Below are 18,078 nucleotides of genomic sequence, written 5' to 3' on the forward strand. Positions count from 1 at the left end.
AGAGTGGAGATATTGTTTATCTTCTAGATGAAATTGACAAAAATTCCCATCAGCCTCCTGATTAAAGCTTTGCCCAAGCTTTTGTTCACTAACAGGGCACTTTTCATTCAGAAGCAATAAAAGCCCATATGCCAATACCTTAATCTGTCTGTTTTACTTGTGTGGTTTGGCGTTTCTTCCAATCATAGAAAATAGATGAACTGAAAATATTAAAGTTAGTTCCAAGATGTTGTGAAATATGTTAAGTTTGGTTTATACAGCCATGCACAGTCTCAGTGTTTTTCAGAAGAGTGTGTGGGTGAAGCATTGGGTGGTCTAAAGGAGAGACTAGAGCTTCCTCTTGCACACATATGGTGCGGCTTGGCCTTTTTGTTTTGATTTCAGGGGTTTTAGGTTATAAGTAAGTCAGTCCCCTTTAGGTGCGACCTGCTTATTTTACCTACCTATGTCATTCTATTTCTGTATTGTAAGCCCTGCCCGCTGCTCTCACCATTTCTCTGATTACTTACAGCTTTTTTAGGTTTTAGCTCACTCCAGGTTAAACTCCGGCACTTTGGAATATCAAGCTATAGTTTTGATGGGCTCAAAACCCCTTTAAAGCCCCTTCCTTATCTTCATCCCAGTCTCCCTGATTGATAAGTTTCATCAGGAAGTCCCCACATCAGCCTCCCCTTGGAAAAAAAGGAAACACAAGTCAGGAACACTTCACTTCTGTTTCATACAATCACTCAAAAGTTAGAGACATCTGATACTCTTGGTCACCCATACAGACAAATGCTCTCTTTTGACCCACTTGAAGACATTATCCCTCTCCTGCAGCGCAATATGTCTCTCATAAATAAATGATAATTGCAGTCCTCCAAACCACATCGTTATGGCACCAAGACATCAAATGTAAAGCTTTGAACGATCCTCTGTTAGGAGCGAAGGAGTAAGAGAGATGGAGGCTTTGTCTTGTGAGTGGCAGACCACAGAGCTGAAGTGGATCTCACAAGGGAGAAAAAAGAAACGCCATACAGACAGAAACAATCATAGTTAGACTACAAGTGCTCACAGTGTGCTTTGGTGCTATATATCTAAAAATGTAATCGACTGTGCAGGCCTGCATTTGTCAAGATTCTTAAGGAAAACCTGTAAAGGTACATATTATCATATCATACTAGCCAGTTGTTAAGTATTTAACTTTTTGCAAAATTGTTTATGCGCTGCTGCCAACAGACATAATTAGGCAACAAACTATTTCTAGGGAAATTTGGAGGCCCGGAGAAAATGTCAACTTTTGCTATTAAAATTCAGAAAAAAAAATCACCCTTAAATGAAAAGACTTCACCAAACAAAGAGTAAAAATGTGTCTCTTTCAGTTCACCAAGTACACCCAGGAGGGTAGTTCGTTAAACGAAGGCGAGCGGAAGTTATTTCCAGTGTTAGAGGACCAGGGCTGCCTGCTGGTGGCACACACACGACACATGGAACAGATCACACGACGCATGGAGTCGGATTTGCCCGTACAAAATAAAGAAACCCAAAAAAGAAAACCTCAATTTACTCCCTTTAAAAATCCCTTCCTTCTTTTTGGCAGGGCTCCACCAAGAAGTAATGAGCTCCCACCCAAACCTCAGCACCAGCTGCTGTCAGGGTCTGGGGGCACTAAATATGTATAAACCAGCGATATAGGAGAGGGTAAGGTGGTCTGCTGCCCTGGTGGGTGTAAATCAGTAACTTCTGACATGAAAGTATTATCCAAAAAAATCTATAAATGTTAACATGTGATAGCAAAAAGTATAAAAATCTATTACCGAGATCACAGTAATGACACAGATAAGTCAGAGTTATTCCTGCCCCCCTGGGTTCAACCACACGTGGCTTAATTAACTACAATGATTATTGATGTGGTGATTGTTCTCTCATGCATCTTATTTTGCTCACTGTGATGAATAATCTGGTTCAGTCTCTACGCTGGTTGTTAAATGTCATACTTTTAACACAGTAAGACGTTAAATTACATTTTTAATCATTCGGGAAGAATCTAAGCCAGCGCTTTAGTCACGAATCACATGAAATATAAAGGCAAAAATCTTAAAGTTGGATTTGTTTGATGATGTGGCAGGCATTTTAAACCAGTATGGTAATATCCTAAAGTTGCACAAAATGCACAAAAATACACAATATTCTTTTGCTCAAACCTGAATTGAACTGATTTATCAATAAAAATAATACACAAGTCAATTGTAGCAGGGAGGCTACAAATAATCTTTTCTTTTCTTCATGTTAAAGTGAAATCATGTGTAAAATCAGAGTTCTCTCTCAGCCTGAGGATTATGTAGTTCTGCACATTATCACCCAGACAAGTGTTGTTCCATCACTTTATTTATTTTTACTATCAAATCTGTTTTTATGAAAATCCAAGTGTGGACTGAACTTACGGTAACCTAATCAAACATATACTCTAATGCTGCCACACATTGCTCACTAGACAATGCGCATTGTCCAGTCAAAAGCACAGTAGCTTAAAAGTCCCTCTCATTTCACAAAGTATGTATAAAGAGATATTGAAAGAGACTGTCATTGCTGTCATTGCACCATCTTGGGCAATTGCATGCATGACGCCTGTTGGGGTCATTAGGTGGCCACAGGTCTCCTCGACAGACGGGGAGATTACAGGCCAGATGTCGGCTTGTATACAGCAAGAAGGCGGCGGACTGGGATTTGTTTGGGAATAGATGAACTTTTGTATTTTCCAGAGCTGATAGTAGCATGTAATACGCTGAACAGCAACAACATATTCAGCATGTTGCACAACATTCGTGATTCCAAAGTGGGATAATAAGTGTGTCGTTCTGCTAACAGTAAAAGTTTTTCATAGAGGGAAAAATGTAATGTCTCCCCATGTGGGATTATTTTGGACATGTGTGGTCACAGAGGCACAAAATGGGAACAAACTTTTTAGCTATTCAGGTATAAGCAGAGGGAAACATTTTGCTTCTTTTCGTCATATAGAGACAAGGTTACTGGTACATCATCGTCCCTGCTGTATGTGACTACCACCGTGTCTCGTGTCTGAATATGTTCTGTCCACTGGTTGAAATGTAGCCTGTTGGCGGTTAAATTACTCAAAACCACCAACGTGCCCCAAAGCAGAGACAGACCGCTCGAGCCTGGCAGGTCATTTTATTAAAAGCATGTTGTTCCTTTTCATGTCGGACTCAACGAAGGCATAAGTGACTAACATCGGAGGCCACAATCAGCAGCATCAACAGCAGTACAAATGAACGCGATAGTCACCGCTGCGCTGCCCTGTCTCTCTTCCTCCCAGTCTCGCTGTCTATACATCTCCCTCTTTCTCTCTTCTCCCCCACTTCTCTCGCTTTCCCATTTTCCGTTGACAAGCTCTCTGAATCTTTGACCACACAGCCTGGAAAAATAGCACGGAGTCATGCTGCAAGGCAAGTCTATCCCTGACCCTGATTCCCTCTCACCACATTTCCATCAGCACCAAAGTAAAACACATCTAATCATTTCAATTTTCCCCCTCTGTCGCAGTATTATTAACATTGTTAATTTTCTGAGGGTTGCAGCCCAAAAGGGAATTTTCAAGGGAAATGCATTACGGCGAGATATTCCATTGATCCACCATTATACACACTTACTTGGTTGCTGTAATGGTCTAATGATACCAAGAGGCCAATTTAAAACCAATGTAGAAAACAGAAAGTTAGAAAGACCTATGAAAAAATCCCTAGTATATGTAGACATTACCTAACATCTAGAAAGTCCTGCTGCTATGTTTTAGGCAGTCTTGAGCTTCGTTTCTATTAAACACCACAACAAATCATCTGTCCTACTCTTTACTACCACTTCAGGAAAGATTCCTCCTGTATGAACTTACTACTAAAAGACTATAATATCGAGGTACTATGTACCAGGTACCAAAATATATATTTTCTTTAAAATCATCCAGATTATAAACTTAAAATTTACCACTTCCGAGACACAAGTACATAAAATAAGCTGCTCCAGAGTTGCCTACATCCTGACCTATTCACATTAATCTCTTCCACTGTGTACACATTTTTTCAATATTTTCTTTTTAAATTAGAAAATACTCCAAAAGGCGAGGAACACGTATGGTAGAATGTGGAAGAACTGGATTTTGATATCAGGACTGAAATCTTTTTATCATTTTTAATCATTTTCATTTTACATTGCTGACATATAAACATATAATTATACAACAATAAAACTAATTTCTCAAATTATCTTGATGTATGCTCAATCATGTAGGCAAGTAAATCCCAAAAGGTTGATTCTGTCCATCTGGACGTTTAACCTTTTGGGGCAGATTCTCAAATTGCATTAATAGCATTAATATTCACAGTGTTACATGAACAGACAGGACATACAGGAGCCTTTTTAAATATTGTGTTTCATTTAATTAGTAAAAACTTCAAACTGTGATTGTTGTCATGTACGGAGTATGAAACATGATTTTTTTTAAAGCACCAGATTGTCACTGCCATCATTTCAACCCACCATTAAGCTGAAAAACCAGCAGATTCTTCGCCTACGTGTAACAGCTCCCACAGAAAAACTGTCCACTGGTGAACAGGGCAGAGACAGTCTGTGTTGGATGCTGTTTCATTGCATTCCTTCAGTCATGTAAGAAGATTAGGCAACAGAAAATATATTAATCAAACTTGGTGAAGACATAGAGAGTTAGGAAATTACAGTTTTGGTGCAGACCCAGAACACTTTCTTCAAAACTACCAGTTTGGGTATTGGTCTTGGTGGAAGATACACTTTCTAAGTATCTTTGGAACTTAATGGCAAATAACAAAAATGAAGTATCTACCTGCCAGCAGCAATCAAATCAAAGAAGAAGATGATGCCAGTGCTGTGTCTGTGCAACAGAAACGCACAAGACTTCCATGTTTGCATAAAATCTCAGAGTAAGGTGTAACCAAGTTTAAACAGCTCTATATTACTGATGAAGCAGTAAAGGAATCTATTTATTTAAACTTGCAGGTGGTTAGACAGAAAACTGGGCTAAATAAAAATGATTTTATTAAGAAGGCAATCACACACCACTTAATTCATTCAAACAGACATGGGTTGATGAGCTAGCTATGAAACGTGATAGTTGTCACATGTACAGTAACATAATGAAACTTATAATCAGCCCTGAGCAACAAAACTATGCCCACCCAACACCCAAAGGCTCATTGGGCTCACAGTGTCTATACGCAAAAATCCAAGCCACACAACGTAGAAAATAGCAAATAGGGCAGAGAAAGCTTTTTGAAGAGCCTGTTAAGAGCTCAACGCATTCTCTAATTATAGATCTCACTTGTTGTCTTTTGAAGAGAACTGTAAATGGGAGCACGCCAAAGTTTCAGATTACTACAAGTCTCATAAAAAATGAGGAAAAACAGCCCATGGCAGACCACTTTACAGGAGTATAAGAGCTTTTTTTACATCCCCTATCATTTCACTTAAGTGTAAGACATAAAGTATTAATGAAGAGTGAGAAGAAAAGGAACACTTCACTTAAAGACCTTACACCAGTAAGAGACCATGTGTCAAATGAGAGGGGAGAGAAATACCCCTGAAAGTGTCAAAAGACCGCCACGTAGAACACATCTGAGGATATAGATAGATAGATAGATAGATAGATAGATAGATAGATAGATAGATAGATAGATAGATAGATAGATAGATAGATAGATAGATAGATAGATAGATAGATATTTCATCATTTTGCCCTCAGTTCATAGTGGGCTCTGTAAGTTTATATGACTGCGAACACAGTCTTGTAGGAGTGTGTGACAGTGTGAACTATCGCATGTTGTGGCCTTTGTTCTTCCACTCACACTCCTTCTGGAATAAGAAAATAAAGCGATGAAGGTCAGTTGGAGAGCAGACTGCCAAATATAGCCGCTGTGTTCATGTGAGGGCCAGACTCTCCAGAACGACAAGCCCAGCTCTGACCATGCCCTGTAATTGAGGAGAAAATAAGGACAGAAATTATATGTTTATTTTTGACAACAATTTTAATCTTCTGTGCTCTCCTTCAGAAAACGAGACGCCCACAAAAAGGCACTGAGATTCTGTCTTACTCGAGACTCAGAGTTGAGTTTTTGACTTTTTTAACCAGTGAACAAAATCTGTCAAATGAACGTGGCCTGTCGTGTAGGGAAGCCTCAGTAGAAGAAATTTAAATTCAATCAAAACTAAGCTACTACTGACATGTATATTTATTCCCCATTTATAACACAGTTATTGTACTGTAAACACCGCAAATATCATTACTTTAACCTTCATTTAGGCCTGCTTACCCACAGATTCCACTCTATTTAAACCCTAATGTTTTTATAATAATAATCTGTAAAAAGCCCTTCATTCACTCTTGGGCTCATGTTATGATCCATAAATGTACAGTTTTGTACAGTTTTTAATTTATGCTCAATTTTCCTTAATTTAACACATTTACATAATGTGTATGAATTTTTATCTTTATATTTTTATGCAATGAAAAGAATCAGCTGAAGAGTTGAGTCTGGCAGGTTTGTGATAATATAATAATTTGGATATAATGGAAACCAATAGAATTAACCTCTTAACAAATAGTAATTTATAGTTTATGTTTTGTGAATCTAAATGGAGTCTAACATGCATAGAGACTGCTCCAGTCAGTGTAAAAGCAGTTTGGGAGCAAACTTGTTTTAAGCTGGCAAACTTAAAACAACTTGAAAAATTTATCCAACAGCCCATTTTTTAACTAACAGTTTTCCTCTGTTAACATAATATTTGAAATACATTTTTTTAGGCAAGACATATTTCTTACATATTTCTGGATTTTCCACTTTTTTCTTAATCGTAATCTTTTATTTCTTCCCCTGTTTCCCACTTTAAGGAAACAGTCTTCTTCTTTTTGGTCTTTTTTTTTAAACTAAGCGTTTTAATTCATTTTATTTGATGTGATAATCTTTTCTTTATTTTATTTAATGACTGGGTCCTTTTCTTCTTCGCATGCCTCTGTAGTTTAACCTCTTTAACCATCACAGTTAATGTCTGAAAAGGCAGTTAAATGCGTTTAAGAATATTGGAAACAGAGAGAGGGTTGAAACCAGAATAATAAAATCTCTGATAGAAACCACAGACTCGGTCAACTCATTTTTTTTTCTTCTTTTTAAATTTATGTGGCAGAGGCTACACGTTCTTTTGTTATTTTGCTCTCTCGGGGAAGAAGCAGAAGAGAAAGCTTAAGTCGTTTCGCACTTTTTATTTGCAGTTTTGCAGTTTAGTGTCTAACACAGCCAGCTTATAACTGAGGGCGTGCGTGAGCGTCTCTATAGACGAGTCCATCCAGATAATTCTCTGAGGGGATGTCAAATGTAGTCGTTTCCTTCAGACTCCACTGGACTAATCCCAGTGGAAAAAATAATGCCAGTGAAATTGAAATAATGTCCACACTGTGATTGATGACTAACCCATTCATGCATTTATATTGAAAAAAAAAAAAAAGATTCGACACTCTCGTTTGGGGAGGTGGGATGTCCTGATTTTAGCCACCAATCTCCGTCCATTTTCCCTCGGCTCTGGGTTTTTATTGCTTCTTAGCGAGTCTTCAAAGAGCCCATAGCCTATAATTAGGGGGCGGGACCCGAGTGCCTCAAAACACTTCCCCGCGTTAGAGCCCAACTTCTTCCAAACTGTCCCGGGACTCTGAGCTGCGCTGCTCCCACTCCCCTCAGCTTCCTAAGGATTTTGTTTCTCAGGGATGGCCGCATCTATTCTGGAGGTAGGGAATGTAATTGTAAGTAGCTTTTCATTTTTCTCCTTCTTCTTAATACAAACTTTTGATGGTGGAATATTTATAAGAAAGTCGTGCAGTTACTAAGGAAGAAACTTCCAGTAGTTTCAGGTCGTCTCATAGGTTATTATACATAGTGAGAGAGAAAAAAATAAGAGTGATAAAAGAGATTTAAATATACTAAAGGCTAAGCTGCTGAAAGTGCCTTGAAATATTTCTATTCACACCGAGCCTATATTTGCACAAATTTGGCGTTTCCTTAAGATGTGATTGCTCATTATCTGGGAACTGTCAGAGGTGCAAGACATGAAGATAACAGGTCCTGTAAGGGCAGCAGGCTAGTTCATCTTAAAGGATGTCACGACTTTTTATTACTTACAAAACAGAGGAAAATCTGCATGAAGAAGGGAGTTCAACCAGAGTGTGTCGTGAGAGAAAGTGAATGAACTGAGAGTGAGTCAGATTTATATCTAAAAGTTAGCAGAATATTTGATTTTTAACCACGAATATTAAAAGTTACATGCTGTAGTTACAGATGTGTCACAGCTGGTTTGATAGTTGACACCTCAGCGCACAGTTTAAACAGAAATACAGGAATATAAGCTGATGTTTTATTAGTTATATCCATGTGTAAACTGTGCATCCAGCAGAAAGTCTCTGAAATGTTCTGCTGTAGTGTTAGGTACTTGCCACGTGGGAACCTAACATATATCAAATTAAATTCTTGTGACATGTTTGAGTCAAATATATAATCTGATGTAATTGGTTCAGTTCAAAAATGGCACATTTTTTGCTTTGTAGATAATAAGATCACGACCGAGAACAATAGCTCGTTGCCATGATGGCAGTTAGATGACCTGGTACACATTTAAATCGTCTGTATGAGGAGAACTGTAAATTCAGGTGGATTTTTGTATTTTTCAAGCAAACATAAATGTTAAATTAATTTAAGCTGGTCGAAAGCAGTTTGGGCAAAACTAAAAGTGAGGGAGTTCCTCCTTTGCTGAGCACAGCTGAAACTTTACAAACACAAACATCCACTGCTTAAAATTGCCGTGACCACTTAGAAAACAGAGAGAGGAGGAAAAGCCAGCGGTGGTTGTCACACATACGTTTTTTATTAGAGTTGACACTGACAGAAGCGGCAGCAGCAAGCAGCCATTTCCTGCAGAAAGTCTAATTTTCTCCCGTGTCTCCTCCTCCCCAGGAAGACGCACGCTATGGCTCCAGTCCTCTGGCTATGTTAACAGCTACCTGCAACAAGTTTGGCAGCACCAGCCCTGTCAGGGATTCAGCTACACCCGGTAAGACTGCCAGCACCTCTCCAGTAAAGAAGCCCTACAACATGACCTCTGACCTTCAGACAGCCAAGAACGGGCGGACCACAGACAGCAGTGGCCTGGCAGACTCCTACACTGGCTCCTTCACTTCAGCTGGAGGAGGAGGAGGTGGCGGGCTGCTTACACCCACTGGAAGTCCCCCTCCTTCAGCCGGAGGCTACACTACAGAATATAACCCTTTCTCTCACTCCTTCCAGACTTCGGTCTCACAGGACCCGTCTCTTTTAGTGTCCAAGGCCCATGCTACAGCCGATTGTCTCACCAGTGTGTATACTTCGCTGGATATGACACACCCCTATGGCTCGTGGTATAAGGCTGGTATCCACCCTGGCATAACTGCTGCTCCAGCTAATGCTACATCTTCCTGGTGGGATGTCCATCCCAACTCCAACTGGCTGTCAGCAACCCAGCCCCAAGCAGATGGAGGTCTGCAGGCCTCCCTGCAGCCTGTGGCACCACAGGCATCCCTTAGCCCACAGCTGCCCAGTTACAGCACCGATTTTACACCACTTAACCCAGCTCCTTACCCCTCCGTGGGACTGGGCTCCTCCTCACATCTCCTCCAACCTTCCCAGCACATGCTGCCCCAGGACATGTACAAGCCCAAACCTGTGCCAAGTGCAGGGCTAATTGAGAATCCCATGGGCCTAAAGCCTGCTAGGGGATCAGGGGGCTACAGCGGAGGGGCTACACCCACCCGGTCTTCATGCGACTGCCCCAACTGCCAGGAGCTGGAGAGGCTGGGAGCCTCTGCTGCATCCCTGAGGAAGAAACCAGTGCACAGCTGCCACATCCCGGGCTGTGGGAAAGTCTACGGCAAGGCCTCCCACCTGAAAGCCCACCTGCGCTGGCACACCGGCGAACGGCCCTTTGTTTGCAACTGGCTGTTCTGCGGGAAACGTTTCACCCGCTCTGATGAACTGGAGAGGCATGTGCGCACCCACACGCGGGAGAAGAAGTTCACCTGTCTACTGTGCAACAAGCGTTTCACACGCAGCGACCACCTCTCAAAGCATCAGAAGACCCACGCAGATTCTGCAATGCAGGGCAAAGCTGTAGCTGTGGAGGGAGACGCAGATTCTCGGAGCGAAGAGACCACAGAGCTCAACTCCAGCGCTGTACCTACCAATCCTGTCGCTGACCAAATCACCAACGGAGATGAGAAGACTGGCACGCCTAACGGGGTGGAGAACAGCAGTGGCTTGTTGGAGATCTGACTTTATGAAGTCTTGAAATTTTAGAGGTGTTTTCTTTTCTTCTTTTTTTTTTTAAAATAGGAAAAAAACTCACCTTACAAACACAAAACTGTATTTTATTTCAAGACATACAAAGGAGACAGTGTTTGAAAAGACTTGATATGATACAGGACTGATAAAGGTAGAAATCACTTCTGGACCACACACACACACACAAGCATAAATATGACCAAGCCTGCAAACATATAGCGATCCTCAAATGTATGCAGACACACATGCACAAATATGAGCGACCGAGACATAAATGAACACAATATGCACATGTGAACAGGAATAACTATGAGCAAATGTGCAAACATCCATAATGCATGCATGCAGGGGGATACACAAAAGTGCGTCTGCTCGGAAACACATACAAGTAAACATGCTCGTGCACAAATTTTGTAGCCTACACACATTTTCTGCCTTTCAAATGAGACAAACCACTGGGGAAATTTAATCTGCAAAAGCAGAAGGAAAAGAGCTCTGAAGCCGCAAAAGGAAAGTAGTTTTAAAACGAGACTTATGGTCAGGATGATGGAGTCGATGAAGCATTGCATGCCTAGAGAAAAATCTGATTTACAGCTGTACTTTGATACTTATTCATTATTCTTGAAACAATCAATGGACAATCTACACTTACAGCTTTTTGTTGCCAAAGACACTCTGTTGTACAAGGTATTGCATTTCGCCTTTGTTTGCTGTTTGCTTCTTACCATGTCTAATTTAATTTCATATTTACTTTAATAATCTAATTTATGTCTTAAATTATACACATGAAAGATTATCTTGCACCTGCAGGAAATACCTGAAGAAAAAAAAGAATGCAAGATGGTTGAAGCCGGCCAAAAAGAAAATGAAATACATTAAATTAAGACTGTTTTTCTTATTTATTAGCTATAAGGAAGAGTTTGGGGGTTGTTTTAAAAGTTTTATTTATAAACCTTGAAGTTAAATGTGCGTGTAAACTAATTCTTATATAATCTTTTAATTGTGAAGTCTTCCATACCTGGCAAAATAATGATCAATAAGGGCTTTCTTCCTTGTTTGTGCATACTATATATTGACAACAGTATATAGATATGTATATAGGTGTGTTATTTTTTTATGCATTTTCTATGTTTTGTATAACTTTCCACAAGAAATGATGTCTAGAACGCTTTGGTTACAACAACAAAGAACGTAAAGTAAAAGCTTAATTTTTTTTGATTATTAATTTTGTTATTTAGGCAGAACTGAAGTCCTGGTGTTTGCTGACTTGTTGTGAAATGAGTGTAAAAGATACTGTAAATAGCGATGAAGCATGGTACACATGTTGTAAGGTTTATGGTGTGGAATAATGACAATTTTGGTGCTTTTAAGAGTAAAAAAAAATTTGAAAGAGAATTTTTTTGTGTTGTTCCTACACAAAATCCTTCAGAGAGGAAGCTTTAACATGAAGACGGAAATAATGAGAAGCAATTCTTCCATGAGCCTTCACTTTATCATTTTATCACACTTTATCCCCTTCTCTCGCCTCACTTCACATCATTCTTTTCATATCTTACTGTATTTCCACCTCAGCCTGGCTAACCAAATACTTTCATTATCTTTTGCAGCACAAACAAAGCTGTTCACTGAATTGGAGTCTTAACTCCACACAATGACCCCCTTTCAGAGATCCACTGTAGTTACACTCAAGACAATTACTCCACTCTCCAGCTCGAGAGGGGTAATTACTGAGAGCGATGCTCCAGGAGAGTCAGGAGAGAGGAGAAGAGGGGATTAGGACAGGGGAGCTGTGGTTGTATTGTTTATCCAGGGAGGCGGTCAAACAAAGAACCCCAATTAAGGAAGGATGCGGGACGAAAGACACGATGTGGAGATACAGACGGTGAGAAGAGGCCGAGCCGATCACCAAGCATCTTTTAAAACGCCTCTCTTTTTCTCTGCCACTTTTCCTGGGTTTGAGGAAGAGTTAAAGTCCCAACAAGTGGCACTTGTTTGTCCTTCTCACCACTTTCTTGTCAGGTTACTCAGGCTTTTCCAGACTAATAAAAATACTTTAGGAGGGCGGATTTCCCGCTGTGTTTTAAAAGAGAGATAGCCTCAGGATAGACCAAATGAGGCCCCAGATATGTGCACCAGTAGCAGTGCCAGACAACAATGATTTAAGGAGCTAATCTTTATCATAATTAAGCATATTTCCAACAAGATATAGCAAGGCAGGCAAGCACACATGACAAATTTAGAGATATGGTCAAGTTTCATGGAAAATCTCAATTCGTAAACAATTACAACACATTAAACTAGAACAGGAAACAAAACACTGGCTTCATAAAAGCAAAGACTTTCATGACAGAAGTGAAGAGGAGACCTGCGCTGTTTGAACCCCCCTGAATCTACTGACTCTACTATTGTAACATTTACACTTCCCAGGCTGCATGGTTCCAATTTAGGGCTTCTAATGAGCTGTAGTTGAGGTCAATTTATATAAAACGTCCCGGGGCCGACTCTGTCATCAAGGGCCGACATGTTTATGGTGGTCTGAAGTGGGCACACGGTCGAGTCCACAACATAAAAGGCAAACATGGGGAATGAGGTATGGGTAGGGTGTGTCAGGCCAGCGAGAGAGGGTGGGGGTTAAGAAGACGGTCAGTGGCTTTTAAAACCTCTGCTACTACTGGTATTTTCTGCCTTTTTAAAATACACTGCCTTTGCAGTGGTGGTGGTATACTGTAGCCTTAACTTTATTTTTACTTCTTTTATTTAGAAAGCCAGGAAACATTAAGTGTTTCTTCAAGTAACGGCGTAAAAAGAAAATATACATGCAGTGACACATAGAGGCAAAAAGCAGAAGCTGGGACAATCTGTTCCATATGGTTTGCCCACAAGTGCCCATTTGCTCCATTTACAAAATCAAAAGCAGACTTAATAAGACTAAAAAGGTTATTCCAGAGGATCCTAGACACACCTGCTTAAGCCATCGTGCAACTAATTTCCGATCTAACAAAAACAAAGAAGCAATTTTAGAATATTTCCTCGCCCGGTGTTTTGTTAAGCGTTGACGACTCGATGAGTTACGCAAACTCAAGCTTAATGAATTACTCCGGGGAGGGGATCAGATTCCAGTTCATTAGAATGAAAGCCCTCATCGTGATGTGTTGAACAAAATGCTAATTAACCTCTTTTCCTGCTATTATCCGGTCCTAACTGATTAGTCACATAAAACAATGGGCTGTGTTCTGATATAGCCACAGGCACAAGTACCCCTACCTCTACCTGCCCGCATGTGCAGGCGGGGGTTTGTGAGAGGCAGGACAAACGCGCAGGTGTCTGCAGGTGTGCCTGGGTCTCTGTGGCGAACAGTGGGCTGAAATGGGAAAGAATGTCAGCATGCCCAGAGGCTCAACAGCCAGGCCGCAAGTAACGACAAGATAAGGCTTTAGTGGCAAAGTGGAAAAGTAAAGTGACCTGAGTGAACCATAGCACGACCCGAAGAGCAAAAGAGGTCAGGCTAAACGAAACAAAGGTAAAGGAGAAAGACATTACAGGTAACAGAGGGCAAGAGGTAAAAAGGTCAAGCATGCTTTGCTGATGATTTGTTTTATCTTTTTTAGCAATGCTTTACGTGGCTGAAGCGGAAACTGCACTATGAAAAAGTTCAAAGTACAAAAGATGTCTCTCAGTGATTAAGCATCTTTGTGGATTTTGCTTTATTTGCGCAGTAAATTCCACTCAATCCCAATCCTACTGCATTACTTCCTAAATCTCCTCTCTGTGCTACACTCACCGTAACACTAGCGATCGAGGTTTGGCCGACCTTGGTGTTAATGAATCAAGTATAAGCCGTGCGCCTCACACCATCAAACTTGTAATGCTTCTCTTATTTCCAATGCTAATCTTACAATATTAAAGCTTTTTCCCCTAGTCTGTGAAGTTCCTTTAAAGTTTAAAAAGAAGTGCTCCCTCACTGCCCAACGCACCAAATGCACCACTAAATGAGGCCATTTTGTTTATAGGAACTGCGGGAGGGTTGTGGGTGACTCTGTGCCCCTTTAAAAAGATAATATGCTTCCCATTTAATGGCCTCCGGATGACAAATTGCTTCCAGGGGAAAATTAGGTTAAGAAAATTGCATGTGTGACACGTAAAGACATATCTGCTCAACTTAGGATGTTTGGCATCCATAAGTCAAATATGCGCAGTAATAGGTGCAGTTGATATTCTTTGAAGAAAAACACACACACACACACACATTTGCTCACAGGCTTTGAATGAGGCGCACACGTTGGCTGTTTGTCAATAATCACGTACGCCCAATCCTGACTGTCTTCGCGTGCAAATCACAGCTTTAACAGAATCTATCACGAGAACATATACAGCAAAGCACGGTTTACCCCATTTTTGCCATGATGGAAAGTTTCTTTCTTTCAAGACAAGCAGGCCTATATCTCTTGGAGCTGGTTGGAAAACCACTCAGAAAATTGATGGCCCATTATAACCTAATACCGTTACAAATATCTAGAGCACCATTAAAGTGTTCTTTCCTTTTGAAAATGCTTACTATCTTGACGGTATTCTGACTGACACAGAGCCCAAACCATCCTTGTTTACTTTTTTTAAGTCAAGCCACTAAATACTTCCTTGGAACATTTAAAGTGAAGGGATTTAAGAGAGACAGTGCAGAGAAGGGGTGGCGGAGGTGTAAAAACCCACAGCTCTCAGGAGAAAAGGTAGAGAAAACAGAGTCGGGGAGAACCGCCACTGAAAGAACAGCAGTAAGTGAGAAAAAGAACGGAGTCGAATAGTAAATGAATCTGGATGCGAATCAACAGAATGAGGAAACCGAAGAAGGAAAAAACAGTCAGGGAGGAAGGAGGGAGAAGAGAGAGAGACAGAGAATCGAAACGCAGAAGGAGAACGGAGCGATTTGGGTTGGAAGTGGGAGCTGGGAGCCAGGGTTGGCAGGGTTTGGTGGAGGAGTGTGGTGGTTCAGAAGTCCTCCAGCGCGAGGCGCCAGTGTGTCCGGCGGGGGCCCTGACCATGAGCTGCCTCACCCCCCCAGAGCCACGGCCACAAACCCCCTCTCCCCCTTCACCACCACCACCACCGCCACCCATCCAACCCAAAACCCACTGGCAGGCAGCGCTTCACTGAAGCTGCTGCTGCTGCTGCATGTTTATTTAATATTCTGAAGAAATTGAAATATCTTTGCGGGTTAACACACATACATACACAATTACATATCACTCACTCGCACATACGTACAAGCGCGCATACATTCACACACATTACCACCACAATATATAAATAAATAAAGTCGAGTAATAACGTTCTCTTGATCTGTGGCCAAGAGCGGAGTCGGAGAAAATCTTTTTCAAATGGTGTTTTCAGAAGCGCAGAGGGAGGAGCGTGAATGTCTGACACTGCGTGTTGCCTGAGCATGTCAGTCTCAGTCTGGTTCCATCAGAGAAAGAGAGAACATTCACAGCAAAAGATACTCCCAGTGTGACAGAAACACAGAAATTTCACCAAAGCCGAAGGTGCGACTGTGCTGATATATTCAAATGACAGCTAGTGGATCGTGTAGATTCAGTGAGAAAGAAAAAAGAAATCACAGGTTGGGCAATTTAGCCACAGAGTGTGTGGTCCGTGAATGGGAGCATGTATATGAGGTGTTTGAGAAGTGTTAAATGAACAAATGTGCATGCCAGCTTTTTTTTTCTGTGTGCGTGAGTGAATGTATGCACGCACGCACATCCATAATGAGTGTGCGATCATTACAAAGCAATTCCTTCAGACAGAAATCCCTTAAACAGCCTTGGTTTTGGTCTTCATGCTATCCCCCTTCTGTCTCCTCTCTCCTCAACAGCCACCAACCACTGCTGCTGCCAAAAATAACACAGGAGCGCCACTCGAACCCGCGCCTCACCACAGCGCAGCCTGGCCGCAAGAGAAGGATCAAAACACACACAAAAAAGGAAACACATCATATTGTGGAAGGAGGGAAAAAGAGCAGCTCGAGGCTTCAAGATATCTACTGATGATTTTGGCAAGCAAAGAACCACACATACTAATGCACCAGGCCAAGGCAGGGAAAAGGAAAGTGTGTTTGTGGATGTGCGCATACAATTTGGATGAAGTATACTGTAACTGCTAAGAGATGGCATTCATCGCTGATCTCATTCAGTCAAACATTTAACCACAAGCTCAATAAAAACGCTTACATTATCACATTATAGGTCAATAAATTGGAGCCTTCAGCTGATAAATAAAGTCTCGGAGAATAAGACAAATTAACGCTGAAAGTATGAGTAATGAGGAGGAGGGGTGCACTCCGGTCACAGATACTCAGGTCAGTGATAAATCACGCTGCTCGGATTGTAGGTTTAGGAGTTCAAATGGGAGGCAGCTCTACTCATTGTCATGGCCAGTTCACTTTGTGTTGCGTTTGGCAAAGCGGGCTTATCCACACTGACACGCTGATGCCAGTGGACGAAGTTTTCAGAGCTCGGTTCGACAGTGGCCAGCAGGGCTTTGCAAGCGCACCATCATGGGATTAATTGTTGATCCCCGGAATTAAAGATAATTCATGGAAAGGTGGAAAATGCTAATAAAATGAAACATTTTACGAAAGCGCTGCTACATAATTTGGAAAGGAGACTCTGACGTTGTGGGTTCAGATGATTTCTGGGGTCTGCACGGTTCCTTTGGCTATTTATGAAGACACATCTTTCCAAACCAAGCAGGGAAAAAGATCCCAAATTAAAAGAGCTGCCTGACTGTAATATCATTGTAAAAACATTTACTTGGGTAAATTATTTTTCATTGTAATTGTTTAAAATAAATTAAAAGTGCTGAAAATGTTTATTTTGAAAGTTTATAACCTTTTTATTCCATGGAGAGGTTTAACTCTGAATGTTTTCAGAATAAACACTTTGGGGCATATCTGATTTCGAAACCTTATTTTCAGCTTTAGGGTGGTCAGTCCACTACACGAAAGGAATTTCTCGTGTTGCCACGTTGGTCTGTAGTGGATATGACAGGTGCTGGACATCCCAGGGACCCGACAGGGAGGGCTGTCAGCAGGGGAAATCTATAGCTAACTGTCGCCCTCTTCTGGTTACATTTAGGAACACCACACCATTCCCAGTAAAACTTATCAAAATCTGTAGCCTATAATTGGGCACATACACAGTTTACCTACCTCATGCAAAACATATACAACTGTAGAAATTACTGTAAAAAAATCAACTGTAAGGCCATTTTTTATTTACAGCCTAAACAAATAACTTAAAAGTTAAGTAACAAATGTAATTCAACGTCATGCAGGACTTCTCTATTTTCTTATCAATCTGTTTTTAAATCCTCAGTGGCCTGAGGTGGAAGATTGGCTACCGTGAAAGCGATCATTTACCAAAAAATGTGGACCATGTTCACGGTTTGGAGATGATGGCTCTCACAAAAGACAGCAGGCAGAGCTGAAGATGCTGAGATTTGAGCTGGAGATGAAGCTGCCAAGCTGGGGGAAAGATGAAGACCACTGAGAAGATCCATAGATGCAGCGAAAAAGGACATGTAGTAGGGTGGTGTGACAGAAGACGATGCTACAGCAGATGGTGTGTTTAGCGCTGTAGGTGGCCTACAGGGAACAGCCGAAAGAAGAATGTCTGAATCTTTTACCTCTCTAATGTGCATAAATACTTGGATT

At 41.1% G+C, this 18,078-nt stretch overlaps 1 protein-coding gene across 1 annotated transcript; it reads left to right on the forward strand.

Annotated features, from left to right (window-relative positions):
• The first annotated feature begins 7,721 nt into the window (after positions 1 to 7,721).
• Positions 7,722 to 10,367, forward strand: sp7 (Sp7 transcription factor). The gene is made up of 2 exons (XM_005740056.1): positions 7,722 to 7,813; positions 9,018 to 10,367. The coding sequence occupies exons 1-2, from the start codon at positions 7,778 to 7,780 to the stop codon at positions 10,365 to 10,367; spliced, it is 1,386 nt and encodes a 461-aa protein (XP_005740113.1). The 5' UTR covers positions 7,722 to 7,777.
• The last annotated feature ends 7,711 nt before the right edge of the window (positions 10,368 to 18,078 follow it).

The sequence above is a fragment of the Pundamilia nyererei genome, unplaced genomic scaffold, assembly GCF_000239375.1.
Source record: "Pundamilia nyererei isolate P.nyererei 1_Seehausen unplaced genomic scaffold, PunNye1.0 scaffold00096, whole genome shotgun sequence".
NCBI classification, from domain to species: Eukaryota; Metazoa; Chordata; class Actinopteri; order Cichliformes; family Cichlidae; genus Pundamilia; species Pundamilia nyererei.